This window comes from Phoxinus phoxinus (genome assembly GCF_949152265.1).
Source record: "Phoxinus phoxinus genome assembly, chromosome: 18".
NCBI lineage: Eukaryota > Metazoa > Chordata > Actinopteri > Cypriniformes > Leuciscidae > Phoxinus > Phoxinus phoxinus.
In genome coordinates, this window is record NC_136893.1 from 11,243,494 (window position 1) to 11,262,664 (window position 19,171).

The window sequence follows — 19,171 nt, forward strand, 5'->3', positions numbered from 1 at the left end:
TTAAAGGGATAGTTTACCCAATTATTTACTCACCCTCATGTTGTTCCAAACCTGCATGAACTTTATTTGTTTTGCAGAACACAAAGGATATTTTGAAGAATGTTTTCTTGTTTTTGCCCATACAGTGAAAGTCAATGAGGGTCAAAACACTGGACCCTTTTGACTTTCATTGTATGAAAGAAACAAAAAACTTATTTTACATCATGTTCCACAGAGTAAAGTCAGTAAAAGAGTGGGTAAATGATGACAGAATTTAAATTTTTGCATGAACTGTCCCTTTAAAGGGTCATTTAAGGGTCTGTGTTTTTATAGTAAGAAGGATCTGGCTATTTTTGAGCAGTTATCAGTTTGTGGGATGTGGTTTTCCAGAGGGAGCATCAGGAGGTCAACACTGTGCTTGCCAATTGGATAAATGTAACATGCACTGTTAATTGCTCACTTTGATAATTAGTATAGATGCAGTGTCTGCCAACACCATAAAAATACAGCATGTTATAGAGGCTTCCATAAAACATGAACAATACACATTTCACTCAAAAATGAATCATTTACTTTACACCATGTCATCCTGTATGACTTTATTTCTTCTGTGGAAAATAGAATATGTTTGTAATATAGAGAGTTTTAAAGATACATGTTTTTTCCCCCTATACAATGAAAGTCAATGGAGTTAAAGTTTAGTGTTGTTTTGGACCCCATTGACTTTCATTCTATGGACAAAAACAGTTCTTCAAAATAACAGATTTTGTTCCGCACAGACAGAAAGTCATGATGTAAAGTAAAATGATGACCGAATATTCATTTTTCGGTGAACTGTTCCTTTAAGGCATCTTTCGGCTGTGGTTTGGTGGTTTCATTAGTTCGATTCTTGTAGCATCATCATAAAGCTGTATCATGACATTGTTGAAGTTTAAGGAAATTGGCTGGGATAGTTATGTGCCAAGATTTTCTCGGCTGAGAAAGTCAAAGGAATAAATCAATGCCAGCGGAAGACCACTTCAATGCAGTGCTATTTTTACTTCATAATGCGAAGCATGATGGACCAACACCCAGGATTTTGGTCTAGAAACTTCTGTATGCTATTAAATCTTGATTAGAAGGGCGTTCGGAGTTAAAATGCAGCCAGTAGTCTTTTAAAAAAGACATGAGCCTTTAAAAGTAATGTTTTTCTGAGCTTTGATTTTTCCTGTGGATCCTGCCGGAGCCCCTCCTCCATCCGTTTCCTCGCGGAGGCTGTTAGTACTGACAGTTGTATCTATTGATGTGTTCTAGCTGGAGGTGTTCTGATTACCCTGCTAACTGCCAGCTTCACTTAATCCTCCGGAGATTCATGAAGGCAAAGCCATAGAACAACATCATTGTGGCTAATCCACTGCCTGTCTGACTGATGTAATGTGGACGTTGCACATGCACAATGGCATCAGGGTCCTCGACGGTTACGGTGACGCAGAAAACAAACAAGTTTTCGGGCATGTGCCAAAAGAGATAAGAGGCAAAAAACTGAGGAAGTCCGGTTCAAGAACGCTAACCCACAGTCGGTGGACACTGTCATCCTGAACCACGTCTCGGCTAGTGTTTGCTTCTAGTGGGGGGTTGCCTGGATACGTTCCGTTTGCAGAGTTTCATAATGTTTTTGTTTGACTAAGAGAATATTCATTTCAGGTTCTCCCGCATTTCCCAGCCAAGAGAAGATGTTCCAAACGGGCCTGGCTTAGTCTATTTTTTTTAGAATTTGGAATAAAACGCACAACCATTATAGATGTTTTTGAAAGGTTAAACGTTTTCTTTCTGCAACTGGCTGTATTGGAAATCATGCATCACAGTATTCTTTATTAGTCCAAAAAATTAGTCAAGTTTGACTGTTTTCCAGAAAGAATGAATTGGTCAATTTATGCACGCAGATTAGAGCTGCATCATGTTGTATGAAATGTCACGTTGAAATACTCAAATGAAACTCTATCAAGTGAATAATCATGCTGGGAATCATATGACAATAGAGCACTGAATGCAGACCACAAGGCCAAAAGATTTTTGGACTGCGACCATCAGGCTTTGTGCATTAAGCTGGTCATAAACAGAGGCTTAACCATTGGCGCTACGAGATGCGGTACTTAGTGGGTTAAATTTATATTAAAAGTCTGACAACTCACATTATGGACACTGAAACAGAAACAATTTAATGTGTGTCTGTGATGTACACGGTACAGTATATTATCTACATACTGTAAATATGTGTAAATATGGTATGCAGTCTATATGCTGGTTTAGAAATGATCTAGTGTAACGTGGCCTCTTTAATGGAAAGTGAGTTATTAGGTTGTCTTCGTTTATTAGCGAAGTCATTGATATTTTGAAACTGAATGCAGGGACGGACAACATAGAGATGAGCTGCTCACCCTGACTTGATCTCACAGGTGTCCTGACTCTTTGCACCATATGTTCACCCTTTAGCCATGTTCTACTGCCACTGTACTGCCACCTAGACCTTTCCATCAACATGATTAATGACCTTGTCTGTCTAATGCGAGCCGGACCAGAGTTTAGTTTCACACGTCCTTTCTCTTTTCCCTTTCCCCCTTTCTCTTTCCCCTGTTCTGTATTCAGATGGATCCTGTTCAGAAGGCGGTGATCAACCACACCTTTGGAGTCCCACTGGTGAAGACCAAACGGCCAATCATTTCCTGTAATGTCTGCCAGATCCGCTTCAACTCGGAGGTGAGGCATCTGATATTGGACTGTTTAACATGCATGTTCTCTTTGGTGGCTTACTCAAATGACGTGTGTTTTTGAAGACCTGAAATCGTATATAGATTTCTTAGATTGAGTTTTCTATGTAATATGAGTGTTATGTTTATGTTGCTGAGATACTTTGCACACTCTGCTTTCTAGTCCGTAAATAGCCAATGGCAAATCCTCTTTGAAGTACTGTATCCGCATAGCATGTCAGAGTGAATGCTTACAGGATGAAGCCTTTTTTCTTTCTTTCTACGATTAAAAAAAAAAGAGTTTCTCTCTCAACATACAGAAAATCAAGAAATCTCTCTCAACATACAGTAATATCTCAATTATAAAGATATTATTTCCACCAGGAAATCCTACAGAAACCTTCCTACAAAAACAACGTTAAAATTTTCCATTTTAGACTTGCCACCGTCATTTATTGCAAGATTCCTATCGCACATTTTGGAGTTCCAATATTCCCCGCGCATCAATGAAAGCAATTATGTTAGTTGTTTATGCTCCGCTTGTTTGGGGGGAAACTTAAGCCTGATATATTCTGGGCTGAATTCAGTTGCAGCTGTGGCAGACATTGTGACATGTGTGAGATTAGTAGCAGAGCAGGACCTGGGAGTGTCCTGCTAGCCTGCGCTATTTTTACGGACGAGAACTGTAATCATGGGCAGAAAGTGGCTTTCTTGGTGTGAGCCTGTAATCTTGGGCCTCCAGTCAAGCAGATGTATGGCCTTCTTTAAACCGCATCCACGGACAATGAAAAACAGCGAGAAGACAGAGAGGCCAAGCCTGCATGTGAAGACCTGTGAAAATAGCTGTTAGCCCAGCTCGCTTTTAATGATTTATGGGGAGAGATTTTGAGACAACTCAGCAATTCTGTGAATCAATTGGACTTAAGAGTTGTAGTAGGTTCGTTGGAGGTGATATTTCATGGAGGTGAAGAAGATTAGATTGAAGTTGCATACTGCAGTTATTTCCATCATCTAATGTTGCTTTGTTTGGGTTCAAAGTAAATATCCTAGACGGTTGTTAGTTCAGCTATAAATTCCATATCCCAAAGTGCCACCCAAAGATGCCTTTAGTTTACAACCTAGTTCATGACCCTCAAGTCAAACGAGCTCGACACATACAAGTGTGCTTGTAAATAATAATGCGTGCTGTTCAATAAACCTAAAGCACTTGACTACAGATTAGACATCTCTGACACCTGCAGCTGTCATGGTTTGTAAAAGATAGGCATATAATTTCAACACCCCTGCTTTGCATTTAACTACACACTCACACAGTTTGTGTTTTCATGTTTCATGGGGACTTTTCATAGACATAAGGATTTTAATACTGTACAAACTGTATATTCTATCCCCTTAAACTAACCCTAAACCTAAACCCAGCCCTCACATTAAAAAACTGAATTTTTACATTTAAAAAAAATGTTTTTATTACTTTATTAATACCAGATATACAAATGAGGACATCCCTAAGGGAGTTTATTGGAGATTTTGTCAGGTTTTTGGTCACTTCTGGGTACAAATTTGTCCCCAAAATATAGCTAAGTAGGTACACACACACACACACACACACACACACACACACACACACACACACACACACACACACACACACACACACACACACACACACACACACACAGCACTTTCCACAAGAAGGGTGTAATATGGGGCTTGCTTTTTTTCTTACTATTATTATATTATAATTTTTTATACATTTTGCAAAAAATTAAATAAATATTTTGATAATATTTTTAAATAACATGGGTAAGGGCTCATATAAGTTTAACGCATTAAGTGAAAAGGATGACATATTTTTTTATTTATTAATTCATGTATTCTTAAATTTTTCTAATTATTTTTTATTTTCTACATTTATTCATTTAGTATGATTTTTAAGGGGATACATACAGTACATTGTGTGTTTAAAACTAGCTACTTTTCATGCTAGGTTAATTTTACGTTAGATTGCTTGATCCGTGGACAGTGCTAGATGCAAACTCTCATAAACATTCAGACAAACTCACACATTCTTTTGTCATTGTCCTAACAATTTAAACTCTTATTTATTTTTAAAGTTGTCAGGCATCAAGTGTTCACGGCGTCAAATCAGTTGTGTGCGAAAAACGGAGAGATCAAAAGAAAAGACATCAAACAATTGCAAGTTCGTATGTTTTATTAGAAATCGTGCCACTTCTTTCATGCATTGTTGCACTGGAAATGATTCCGCTACGTTAGGAGATTAAATTATACAATGCCATGTTTCATTAAATGGTTACACAGAGCAACGAGTCTACATTTTCTTCCTCTACTATGCTGGATAAAGCAATGCATTTGTTCCTTGAAAATATCTAATCCCTCGCCTCCTTCCCATCATCATTTCACGCTCCATTATGGATTCATAGATTCCACACCCCCCAGTGCCGATAACTGAGGACATTTGTAGTGGAAAAAGCAGACTATTGGCTGCCAGCAAGTGTTATCTGATGCATTCATCAAACTAGGAGCTCAGACCTGTGTTATGCTGTGCTGCCAGTGTCCCTCTGTCCCTTTCACTCTAGCGCAAGATGGAGGTATAACCTTGCCGCGCTGCAGAAGTGATGTCACCATGTTGTGTCACTGTTGCTGCAGGACAGGGTTGAATGCGTGTCCCTCCCCCTGCCAGATCTGCAGTGGCCCGCCAATGTCGCACAATTTCCGTCATTCACTGGCTGGTTTTCCGTCACTAGGGCAAATTAACCTTCCTTCCATGTGTGTGATGAGCGTCGGGACTCGGGAATGGCCACATCTGTCAATCCTCCTCATGCAGCTCTTTCCCATTTTATTGTGGTAATTGTATTTATGTTGGTGTATGTTGCGTTACATAGTTCACATGTGGTTCAATGAGACTGGGACAATCTGGTCTCAGTTGTACTAATTTGTCCTTGGAAAAGTTCTTCATGCTCATGCTTCCTGTTTTTCCATCGTTGTGCTTAGAAGAATTAATCTTATGCTCTCAAAACCAACTCATCTCTCTTATATAAAACCCTCTGGCATCTGGGCGAAAACTTTCCTCATTTCCTTATTCTATAGATAGCGCTGCATTCATACCAGCACTTCATTCTCATTGGCACATTTTGGATTTGGCTTGGTACTTGATTCGTGTATTCATATCTAATGGCTGAGGTATTCTTCACACATAATGCATGCCCTCTCTTGTAAGTCACTTCATTATGAAAGAATTAACTGAGAATTTTAATTAACGAATTCTGTATGTGGGTTCAAATTGGATTTGTCTTGCTAATAGTTATATTTGAGTTAGGAACTGGCCAAAACAGCTTAGCTACAGACTTGTTGTTAAAAATAAGTATGTTTCTAAAGGATGATAGTGTCATTTTATATATATAAAAAAAAATGTTTACATACCAGAACTGAATGATGCTCAGTTGCATTCTCATTGATGCATTCTTTCGCCAATGCGGGCGGGCCACTATCCAAAAATACTCGAGACCGAGAACTGTACTACTATTCGGTGTTGATGCAATGGCGCTGCTGAATCTATGGCATGAAAAGGACAACATAAGCAGTCCAATTCCCGAATCTTACGAACCTGTTCTTTTTAGTGAATCAAAATTATGCATTGCAACCAGTGTAGTCTGACTCTCAAACAAATGACTTTAATGAATCGGTTCTTTTTAGTGAATCAAAAACATACAATGTATACAGTGTAGACCGATTCCTGAATGAATGATTCTAATAAGCAGTTTATTTTTAGAGTATCAAACAATTACAGCTTACAATTAACTGCGAGAAATGTAGTTTCTGATTGGTTGTTCATTCATTGCACATAAAGATGCTCATTGTGAGTTTTGTCAGTAGTATAAAAAAAAAAAGTGCCACCCAAATGTTTCCTCATGTTTTGATTGTCGAGAAATTTTGTCTATATAATATAGTCAAAGCCAATTATTTGATTTCATTTATGACACCTCTAAAAGACGATATGTGTAAATGCATTGAAGAATTAATTTAAAAAAATATTATTATTATTATTCAAGGATTTAAAAAAAATTACAGCATTTTTATTAAATATTTAGTCCTTACTAAAATAATTCCTAAGAGGAATTGGAAGTAGAACCGTTAAATTCTATTACCATTGCCATCCCTAGTCACAGACTGTTAAAAAAAAAACTTGGAATCTCCAGTATTGACTGCATTCTCTGTAACTCATGGTTGTGATTACCGCTCTAGACTGTTTGAGTCTGTTGCTTGTACGTGGCAATGGCACAAACTGTGTTTCTCATTTGTTTTTGGATGCATATTCTTTCTTCTGCATTTTTTTCTTCCCTCTGTTTCAAGTCTGATCAGTTTTACATCCATTTTTTTTTTGTCTGTGTGACCTCTGTCTACAAAACATGAAGCACCTGTGCTTTAGCCCCATATCCATTGAGTTCTCTGTTGGTTTCCGCCAGAACCACATGGCTATCTTCTCCTCTTTCCTCCTTAATCCCAGGGATCGCTGCTCTTTTAGTGCTTCTTTCCCACATCCTCCTCAGTTGCCTGTGTGCTTTAGACACGCAGCTTCTTCAAACCCCCGAAGGCTTCGATTACAGACCCCCAGCTATATAAGGTTCTGTCATCACCAATTACAGCCCACAACCTGCCACAACGGACAGCAAGGGCCAACCTAATGCCATTCCCTCAAGTCTACCCTAACGGTCTTAAAGGCCTATCCTAGCTGTCTTAATCTCTTTGTTCCCATGAGTCTCTGCTGGGGTCCCACGCCTCTTTTAATGTTGTGAGCCCGGATGACACTCTGGTATGAGTCTCTTGGTCCTGCTCCCAGTGTCTGCAGCAACGGTTGTCAACTCATTCTCAGTTTCACACAACAGCTAATCCAGCCATTTAATAATCATCATGTTTGTCGTTCTGGGACTGATTCTGAGGCCATGGCTGTTTCGGGATGCGGCTGCTAGTTGATCTGTTTGAAGCGTGCTGCTGGGAGGCAGGACAGATATGCATTGTGCTTCCCGCATGGAGGATGCAGACCGCAGGCGACAGCTCCAGTGTGAGCATCTCTGGAAATATCTCCTCGTGTGTTCCTGCTAGAGGTCAAGTCAGCATGATCGATGAGTGGACTAGATTGTGCCACATCAGAGAAGTGGAATTGTTTATGCAGATTAGAGCTTTCACAGTAGTCAACCGTTTCGTGTTTCCTTTGGGTTTGCACTGTTTGTGCACTGACCGCTGAGACGGCTAAATATGTCCTTTCACTTAACAATGGTCTCATTCTCTCTACTTTTACAAACAGTGTTGATAATGAAATCATGGAAAATTACCTCATATTCTTTGTCTAATGGTATAAATTATTTTGTGTCATTTCTTTTATTATTAATAATAATAAATTAAATATAATTAGTAGTATTAATATTATGCATTAAATAATAATACAATTGTATTTAAATAATTAAAACAACTTTGCTTATTATTATTATTATTATTAAATTATATCCAGAATACATATTTTTTGTAATTTAATGGTATACATAATTTTATATAATTTATTTTTATAATTTTTTTAAATAATTTTTACTTTCACTTTAATTTCACTTTATTTGAATGCGTTCTTGTTACATGTATTTACTATAGTTATCATTGTAAATTAGGCATAATTACATGCAACTAACCCTAAACCAAACCCTAATCATACCCTAATCCTATAGTAAGTACATGTAGTTAATTATTATTACTCAGTACTTAAATGTATAATTACGCTGTAACAAGACATGTAAAAGCAACCCATTTAGACAGTCAGTTTCATCACAATGGTTGTCATGTGTCATCAGTGTCCTGGGACTAGCATGTAGGTATAAGCCCATGTTATGATTCCTGGATGAGACATCCAGTACCAGATGTCAAATATGGCCTGTAAAAACTTTTTGTACTCTATTCCTGTGTTGTTTGTGTGCAGCTCCTAGTGGATTTTGAAAGGTGTGCTCCGAATGTTTAAGCAGCATTACCTGTGTGTTCATTTCAGAGTCAGGCAGAAGCCCACTACAAGGGGAACCGTCATGCTAGGAGAGTCAAAGGCATCGAGACCTCAAAAAGCCGCCCACAAGAGAGTGACAAACCTCCTCCAGGGCCCGTCTCGTCCCCCTCACCTACGGGAGCCTTGCCGACTGTCTCAGACGCTGAGCCCAACAAAACAGGTAAGAGCTTGAGAATAAGTGGCTTTGTACAATATAGTGATTGTAAAACATGCACATCTGGTCTTCTGTGCTCACTCACACAGAACCTTTGGAAAGAAAAGACATTTGTTTGAAGAATATAAAGCTAGGCGGTGTATTCTGCTTCAAAATGATGACTGGAAAGCGAGGATACTCTAATTCACTCTATGAATCAAAACTAGGACATGAAGACACCGCAAATATTCAATCTGTGTGTGGTCTGACCTCACTCTTCAACAAGCAACCAATCGAACATTCCCATCGCTGAAGGTCTAGGGTCTGTCACGGGGCAAAACTTTACAATAACAGAAAGAGACAAAGATAACATTCCTCAGTCCCAGCACAAGATTTAAAATAGCTAGTTTATGAAATATAAGATGGTGCAATCCTTGTTGAAACATCTTGAGGAAGTCTGGGTAAAGGTCTTATTGGACCACCTTATTCAGAGCCTAATTTTACTAGAGTGGCGTGACTGTCTGACTGACTGACCATGACCACTTGATTTGCAGCTTTATTAGGAAGGCCTAGCTGATGTGTTTATGGAGCTGTGTGCAGGGTTATTAGGTATTAAAAGCTAATGTCTTTGCATCAGAATAAACTTTGGGATTAGGAGGGATGGGTTGGCAGTGAGTGAGAGTTTGTGAGAAATAGATTGTGGATATAAAAAAGTTCAGCGGTCTGAGGATTAGTTAGGAAACATCACAGTTGATCTTGGTTTAATGAGTGATTAAACACTGGCAGATCATAATGATGGTAAGATGAAATGGGGGCACAGAGTTGATAAACTGCCAGAGGGTTGGTGACTCCCTCTTGTGCCTGTTATATGCCAGTTTTCTTTCCCTATGTCTCTTGTATACGCTCCCTGCACTTTCCATTATTGCCAGGCTCAATTTGTATCAAACCATCAGCCCCCACAACTGGTAGATGTTTTATGAGAAGCTTTAAAGTGTTTGAATTGAGAGAGAGAAAAAAAGAGAAAAAAAGCTGACTTTTTTTTTAACAGCCTTTAAATGTAATATGGTGATTTGGTGCTCGAGAAACATTTTGTTTTATTATCAATGATGGCAGCAGTTGTGCTACTTATTGGTTTGGTGAAAACTGTGATAGTCGTCCCCCCCTGGATTCTTTGATAAATAGAAAGTTCAAAAGAACAGCATTTATTTTAAATGGAAATCTTAACCTAATTGTTAAAATAAAGGCATAGTTTTAGTCAGGACAACTTAACATTTTAAGTGAAGTCAAGACATTTAAATGAGACAAGTAAATGAATTCAACTAAAAAATATATGCAAACTGTTTTCCGAACATCTAATTTTTTACATTATATAATATGACTTACAGAATGACTGCTTTAATTCCCCCCTCCCCCTCATCCTGCTCATCATCTCTGTCACAGAGGATGGAGGAGGACAGTATAGCCGTGTCTCTCACTGAGGGATTTGCCTGTCCAGAGAAAACTGTCTACAGTCCTCAGGCCGAGAAAAAATTCCAGCGGGAGAGAGCCAAAACAAACCGTCCATGATCTAAATGTGAAACCAGATACATATGAAAGAATGCCGTTTTCCATCCAGAGCTCACTCCCATGACCCCGACCCCTAGCGGGCTGGTGGCTCGCTTGTTTGTATATCCCGACAATCACTTTGTTTTAATGCCCATAATACTAGTTTCACAACAGAGTCTTCATTGAGCTGCCAACCCCTTGAGTCATGACAGCTGCAGTTCCATCTGGACATAGCAATCCCAGCGTGTACAGAAGTGTGTGTGTGTGTGTGTGTGTGTGTGTGTGTGTGTGTGAGAGAGAGAGAGAGATTGTGCACTGTGCAGTGTACATTTATTTAGCAAATGTTTAGAGCTCACTGAGTGTGTTTCTCTTCATCTCTGTCACCCCCATTCCAGTCAGAGTTTACAAGCATGCACCTAAATATTGGGGATGCATCAGGGCTCGGTACTTGGGCCTAATCATTATATCTCACATATCTGCACATCATGCTTTCTGCTCTCTCTCTCTCTCTGTGGGTTTTTATGTGAAAGCTCAAGAGAAAAATTCCCACGCTTCATGAGAAACACAATGTCGCAGTGGACCTCAGCTGCCGGTGATGTAATTTATTGATGATTTTCTTTCACGCATCGCTAAAGCCAGTAGAGCTTCTAAGAGGTAGAAAGACAATACTCAGGCCAACGGAGTCACCTTTTTAGTGGTTATAGAGTTTCAGCAGCCTTCTGCATGTTTCCTTGACTGTCTCCTAAACCATTGATAATTTAAAAGGATAGTTTTGTATAAACTGTGTATACACTAGTTTTTTATACAAATTACATTAAAAAAAATTTAATACACTGCTGTTCAAAAGTTTAGGTTCAGTGATATTTTTTTGAGCAGCAAATAGCATATCAGAATGATTTCTGAAGGATCATGGAAGACTGAAGTAATGGCTGCTGAAAATTCAGCTTTTACATCACAGGAATAAATTATGTTTGAACATATATTAAAATAGAAAATAGTTAAAAATTATATTATTAGTGTAATATACACTATTAATTCCACACCAATATAGTTTGTGCTTAGATACATTCTTAGCTCTTTTACAAGGAATTTCAGCTGTGGTTAATCTAATTATGATGTTTGCTTATTCCTTATATTTAACTTTTTTACATTTCCCGTGTTAGGGACACTTTTATTCTAGTGAAGACTTGTAAGGCTCGAACGCAGCTAACGGGGCCCATAATAGCATGGAGAATTGGCAGGATGTGCAGGAGGTTTGGCATTGAACCGTCTTAGCACTCTGTTTGTCCCCAAGATCCACTTCTGCACAGTCACTCTGCTTAATGAAGCCATACGTCTCCAGCAGTCTTCTACACATCTGGAGATTGTATAGAGACAGAAGGCTGCACGACACTCGTCTGGGCCTCCATATTTCACAGCATAAGCTTGAAGTGCCATTAAATTTCCTGCTTGATCTTTCTCCATCTCCAACAGCATGGTTCTGCCGAGCTACAGTGGCAGAATCTCCACTTTTTCACGCAGATATCTATAGAAACAACAGGCCTGCTCTAAGATGCATCTGGGAAACAGCGATCTGAGCGAGGCAAATGAATGCACCCAACTCTATAATTAATAAGTCCGAAAGTTCATTCAGGCATCTTGTTTCAGGGTTCATTACTCATTAATGATGGGCAGGGTAGGAGTGGGGTAAAGGCCGGCCTCTTTTATACCTGACCCCTGGAATATCTGATCCACCTGCACGGGTCACAACCAGACCCCTCCTTCACCACGTCACACTCCGTCTTCTCCGCTATAGCTCCGTCAGTGGCTGTGAAACCAGAGCTGCATTATTAGCAGGTTTAGTTTACTGTCTGGAAACTGAGGGATTGTTCTTGTGGGTTCAGGTTCTGTATGTGGAGTCTGTAACTAAGCTATCATAATTCTACTAAATGCACAGGCATCATTTACACTTTCTGTCAAGGCCAATTTTGTCCTAATCAATAACTGGAATAACTCACAGCATGATGTGACTAATAGACAAAGCTTTTCCCAATTGTTCTGCAGGTGTTTTCAGGCTCTTGTGTGTTATAATTATTTGTAATTATTTGTTATGTTTTATATAAACAGCTCTGACATGCTCTCCACCTCCCATTGTACCTTGCTATCAGTTGTGGTAAAAAAAAGAAGACGTTTTTCTGCTGCTACATTGTCCTGCGGCCGAATCACAGCCGTGCTGATATACAGCCATATTGCACTGAGTATACTCGTGTGATATTGCTCATATATATTTGTTTTTATAAAAATGTATATTAGGGTGGATTAGAACACCGAACAGCATGTATTCAAAGCTGAACCATTAAACCAAAAATCATGGATGTCAGATATAAGGTTGAAGATATAATTTTTCATTATTAACGTTTATTAATTTAAATGTTTAATTTTAAAAATGGCTTAACTTATCACCATTTCCACAAAAATATTAAGGAGCTGTTTTTAACATTGATAATAAGGAATGTTTCTTGAGCAGCAAATCAGCTTATTAGAATGATTTCTGAATCACCGTGTGGCACTGAAGTAATGATGCTAAAAATCACAGTAGTGATTAACAAAGTTATTTTAAATTGTTATAATATTTCACAAAATTACTGGTTTACTGTATTTTTGATCAAATAAATGCAGCCTTGGTGATCATAAATTACTTCTTTTTTTTATATTAAAAAAATCATACTTACCCTATTAGCTTTTGAGTGGTAGTGTATAAAATTGATCCAAACAGTAAAAATAATTGTGACATCCCAACCAGCACTGTCCCTTGCCTCTTTGTAATACAAAGTGATGCCCATGATTCCATGCCCACTGTTGATGATTTGCAACAGTTACACGTTTAAAGCAATATTAAAACAATATTTTGGGTTTCTGTTGGACCTACGAACTTTCATGAAAATATTTACATCATTACTAGCTTGTGTTTACAGCGGCTGACTCCTTCAGCAGTTGAAGGAAGGCGGGTGTTAATTTAAGCATTAAATATGAGTCCTCTGAGAGCGCATGTTGTGTAACCGCACTTTCAAATATGCAGAGCAAGAATAAATGGAGGGCAGACGGGCGCACATTGCAGCGAACATGGAGGGCATGTCAGTGAGAGTGGATGGCAGCTGTCCAGAGGATGAAGAATTCTGAAATCCCCCCGTTACACACTCTCCTCCACCCCCTGAACCACGATCTGCTAACACAAACCACATGTGCACGGCCAAACCCACATTTTTCATTACACACGCACTGCGTGTGTTTGTTAGAGGGTGGGGGCCTGTAAGGGAATGGGGTGTGTTGTGAAAAAGGAGCAGTGGGAATATGAGCTCAGAGTTAAAAGTTCAGGCTTTTCAGAACCAGTCCTGCACCGAGTACAAGCCACATGGTTCGGCCCGTCCATTCGGATGCTGTAATAGCTATTGCACGAAGCGTTGATCTATATTTGGTGTTTTTTTGAAGGGTCATGAGGTTTGCTGTAACATCCTGCATCCTTCAAAAGAGCAGTATGTCATCAACCCGTGCTTTGATCCAGATGATCTTTATGAGGCACTGACAGGAGCTCAAGCCCAAAAGAAATATAGCACAGACTCTCATCTGCTCCGCAAACAGAGAGAGAGACACAGAGAGAAATCTTCCTGGAAACTTCCAATGTAGAGAGAGAGAACAGTTTCCTGTTAAATGAGGGATCTGGTTGCCTCTAGCCCGCTCTTATACACCTGCCATTCAGGATTTGCCTCCACAGCAAAGGCAGTTGAACTTCAAATGTCATGGTGAATAAAACCTGAGCAGTGTGTTTCTTAAGGAGAGAGACACTGAGTTCGAATGACTAAGAGTTTATGTAAGACGTTGTGGCCAAATGTTTGTAAAGTAACAAAAACATACATCATCTTCGTAAGGAAATAGTGAAGTCACTGCTTACTTCCCCCCAGAGAGATTCTTTCTGGCTGGATGTTTGCACTTTAGTTGTCTCATAATAGGGTCACTTTGTAACTTTTTGAACTGCGTAACGTCCCGCTTCCATTTAGGGTGTTTTTTGTATGTACCCAATGTACGATGAATGACAAAGCTATGTTTTTACCTGTAGGGGAGCTGATGCTAACAATGTCAGGTCAAGGGTTTGATTTTCAGTGACACATGGACTGAAGAGTGCTTAGAGCACTAGGAATATGAGCTCAGAGTTTTAAGTTCAGGCTTTTCAAACACAGCTATTGCAAGTTATCTATAATTATGTGATTTGGAAATATCTGACGGATGCATTTATTCCGCAATTGATCAAAAGTGACAGTAAAGTACATTTATAATGTTACAAAATATTTTCATTTTAAATTAATGCTGTTGAACTGTCTGACTCAAAAAATCCTGAAAAATAATTATTAAAGAATATTAAGCAGCACAACTGCATTCAACATTGATAAGAAATATTATTTTTGAAAACATTTGACATTTATTTTAAATTGGAATATTTCACAATTGTTTTACTGTAGCTTTGATCGGTAACAAACATTTTAAAGATTGTTTAAATGTAATGTTTTCCTTTGTCATACATAATAGCATTTTATGAGTCAGTTATTATGAGTTTTGCTTGCTCTTCTCTTACTTAGTCTCAATGTCAACAGAAACATGTTTTAATTTGCACACAAAAAAACACGTCCTGAATACTTTAAACGGTATGGTTACATATTTCTCAGCATCTCCAATTTTACTTTAGAAATTAAACTAAACAATATGTGATGCCTCATAAAAAATACAAACATATGTAAATAATTTTATGCAAACTTGTTTTTATGTGGTCTCTAAAGGCTAGGGTTGCACACTTTAAGATGAGGTATTTGGAGTACGCCTGGTTTGAGGTTTTACAGGAAAAAACACATTTCTGAGGAATGAACTAAAAAGCTCTTGAATTCTTATGTAGCAGCGTTGTTATTTTCAATGATGAAACAGCAGAGCCCATTAACTTCCAGGAATACTCCATTTAAATGTCATTTTGTTGTTTGCTTTGCAGATGAGACACGGCCAGCGCCACAGTTAAACGGACCCGCGGTGGCCCCGGGGCCCGTGGCTATTTCTGCTCCCCCTACCCCAGAATCCCCCGGTCCTTCTGCATGTCCCCTTCTGTCCATCCCCACTAACCCTCAACCACCCCCAGCCACCTCCTCATCCCCCGGCTGTGGCTCCTCTAACCCAGAGCAGGCTGGCACTGGCGCCCCTGGGGTCCCATCAGTCACTCCCAGCAACCCTGAGACCGAAGAGGACAAAGCCAAGAAGCTGCTTTACTGCTCACTGTGCAAAGTGGCCGTCAATTCGCTCTCCCAGTTGGAGGCCCACAATAAAGGTGAACATTCATTTAGCGACAGCTCATCTCGACTCAATAAATTCTCCTTCTGACTGATTACACAACACATTATTGGAATAAAGAGTCTCCAATGGGTGCTTAGAGGCGGATAGATTGTACATATTCCCAAATGCTCCCTGTGTGTTTTCTTGTTCGGGGAATTCACTAGTCTGTATACCCGTGAGTCATTGTGAGACTCCATAGTATTATATGCAGCAACAATAGTGCAATCACTTTTCATGACAGAAAAACACAAAAAGCAAATGCAAAGGTGCACTACAGCGTTTCTCTGCTTTGTTAATGTTACTTTTATGGGCCAAAATGAACATTTTGGCAGTGCCAGGTGCAGTGAGAAAATTTACCAGCCATAAATATTTTCCATTTTATATTCCATTATACTGTATATAAATCTTCCTGTCACCAAGCAATTTATATAATTGCTTGGCATATTTTTATGGCTTAATGCAATATACTCAAGCGCTTTGAGTACCTAGAGAAGCGTTATATAAATGTAACAAATTATTATTAAGAAGCACTCCATATATATATATGCATCTTAGATACATTTCTGATGGTAGAAGATGCAAAAGTTTTGACTGATCCTTTTATTTATTATTTCAAACGCATAGAGTTAGACTATTTTTCATTTGGATTAAAACCATGTGTTATGTTGCGGTTCCTAATAAATTTGCTGACAAACTGGGAAATAACGTGTACTTAACATTAAGAATTTATACAGTCCTCCTTACTTGAATTTGGCACTTGGCAAATGTCAAAATCTGACCTTCTGGTTGCCTTTCTCAATACTTGCACAACTTACTTCAGAAGGCATAATTATTTTAAGAAGAGTCTGCAAGATGTATCTTGTTCTGTGAGCAGCAGAAATATGCTTTGCGTAGCTCAAGGCAGCTCACAGAGGAACGCTAGCAATTACGTCCATCACAGAAAGAAAAAGAAAAACGCTTTAAACATCTAAAACAGGCGTCTTTAGAAGCTTTCACTCGCTCATGATTTATACACAACTTTACCGCGCCACTTGTCCTCTTGGTTTTCCCCCAAAGGTGTGCACAAAAACGAATGGAGTAGATCAGTTTTTGAATTGCAGTGCAGCTTGTAGTATTTAGGGGAGTGTTTGATTTCTCGTAGTGTATCGAGTGCCTGAGCAGATCTCATTCTGTTCTATTATTCAGCTTGTGTCAACACAAACAACCCTGTTTGAAGAGACCAAGGTGGATGTTGAGGAGACTCTGCTGCAGAGGCACACACAACTCTATTTATTATTGATCTCCTCTTTTATTTATCAGGAAAAACTGCAGTCATAGTTTCAGTATGTTTAGGAATTTCTCATGTTGAGCTTGTTGATTAAATAGTCTGTTTTTCCCCAGGCCCAAAAATAAATAAATCTGAATTTCTGAAAAATTTGACAATTGTTTATGTGGACTGAAAATTAAACATTCACGCTTTGATACATGGAAGCCGTTCCTCTGGGAACACGACTATGTTTTAAAGTAAACATTACACGTTATGAGTGATATCAGGGCGCTGTTGCCGATGGAAGCGTGAATTTATAATCATGGCCTGGGTTAAGGAAAGCTATCTGGAATCAATACAGTCCATTCCCTAAATTAAACTCCTAACCACAGCCAAAAATCAAATCATATGTTGTGCAGACAGCCACAGATATAAGTCATGGAGAGGAAGGGAGAGTTTTAGCTTACTTTATTTCTGCAGCTCTATGTCCAGACGCAGCTCAGACGGTATTTACAAATGACCGTTACACAGTGAAACTAGCCACGCTCATTGTCTAGAACAAATTTTTAGTGTAAATATTGCAAGAGTGCATTTTTGAACAGCACAAAGGTCATTTGTGCTAGTTTCTTGCCTTGTTTATACTCAAACCCAAAGTTAAGGTGAACTTTTGGTCAAAGGGAGAAAATGAAAATGTCTGCTTTTGATTTGGCCTGAGAATGTGTCGACGTTCCCAATGTTTTCTTGGTTAAGAACAAAACAAAGACATTAGTTCTTAGGAACCCAAGCATGTGGACATCACGTGTTTTTTTTTTTTTTGTCCATATAGCTTAGCTGTGTTTTCATTGACATTGTGAGGCCAGGAACATGACGGCGAAACATTTAAGGAGAACCATGTGTTGCATGGCTCAAAATACAGGAAATGGAAAATTGATGAGCTTCGTTGTAATGAAGACAGCCAAATTTAACAAATCTCGAAGACTTGAAGAATTCAGTTTTGCAACACATTTTTGAAATTGAAAGCCAAGCGATATATCTTGATTTATGAACAGCCCTGTACAATAATGTAACCTGAATGAAATTCAAAAAGGATATTATTTACAGATGCAAAACGTTCCAATAAAAGAATGGTGTGACTGCTTATTAGACATGAGGACAGGAGGAATAAGAATCATCTCTGGCATGAGCAGCTGCAGTAGTCAAGGAGAATTCAAAGTGGAAGATTCAAGAGCCCTCTAGTGGTCGCGACTGGATATTACAGTTCATATGATCTTTATAGATAAATACATTTAATCTATTTATCTTTTATTATTTCGTAATATTCTCATTTTATTAAATTTTATCTTATTATTGTTGTTGCTGTTATTGTTATTATTTTATTTTATGTATTCATTTATTCATTCTGTCACACTTTAGATTAGTGTCCAATTCTCACTATTAATTATAACTCCTAATTACTGCTTATTACTGGTTAGGTTCATTTAGGTATTGGGTAGGAATAGGATTAAGGATGTAGAATATGGTCATGCAGAATAACGCATTAATATGTGATTTGTAAGTACTAATAAACAGCCAATATCATAGTAATATGAATGCTAAGAAACTAAGAATGCTAAGGCTTACCAAGCCCAAACTCTTGAACCATATAGTTTAAATGCATGTATACAGTATGCGCATGTGTTTTCATTTATAAAAACCACCTTTGTTTTTCTCTGTGCTCCTCAGGCACTAAACACAAAACCATTCTGGAAGCCCGCAGTGGACTGGGCCCCATTAAGGCATACCCTCGTTTGGGTCCGAAGCCCAGCGGGGAGCAGGGAGGCGGGGCCTCAGACCCCAATACTCAGGAACGCACCTTCCACTGTGAGATCTGCAATGTGCGGGTCAACTCAGAACTACAGCTCAAACAGGTGAGCGAGGGTTATGGTCTTCATGTATCATGAAATAACATTAGTCCGTGTGCTTTAATAAGCTCGCCATGTTGTTAATACTAAATAAATGTTCATCTACGGACTATGTTTGGTTTGTTTGCAGCACATATCAAGTCGACGGCACCGGGACGGAGTGGCAGGAAAGCCAAACCCCCTCCTGAGCCGGCACAAGAAGCACAGGGGAGCTGACCTTGCGGTAAGTGGTAA

The 19,171-nt window shown here is 38.8% G+C and overlaps 1 protein-coding gene across 8 annotated transcripts in view; it reads left to right on the forward strand.

Moving 5' to 3' along the window:
- Positions 1–19,171, forward strand: part of znf385a (zinc finger protein 385A) — a 79,090-nt gene that overhangs the window by 55,677 nt on the left and 4,242 nt on the right. For all 8 annotated transcript variants that reach the window (XM_079588455.1, XM_079588457.1, XM_079588459.1 and 5 more), the window contains 5 exons: positions 2,605–2,715; positions 8,755–8,926; positions 15,456–15,785; positions 18,759–18,943; positions 19,068–19,160. In XM_079588455.1, coding sequence (XP_079444581.1) covers positions 2,605–2,715; positions 8,755–8,926; positions 15,456–15,785; positions 18,759–18,943; positions 19,068–19,160 — 891 coding nt within the window. The remainder of the gene's footprint in view (positions 1–2,604; positions 2,716–8,754; positions 8,927–15,455; positions 15,786–18,758; positions 18,944–19,067; positions 19,161–19,171) is intronic.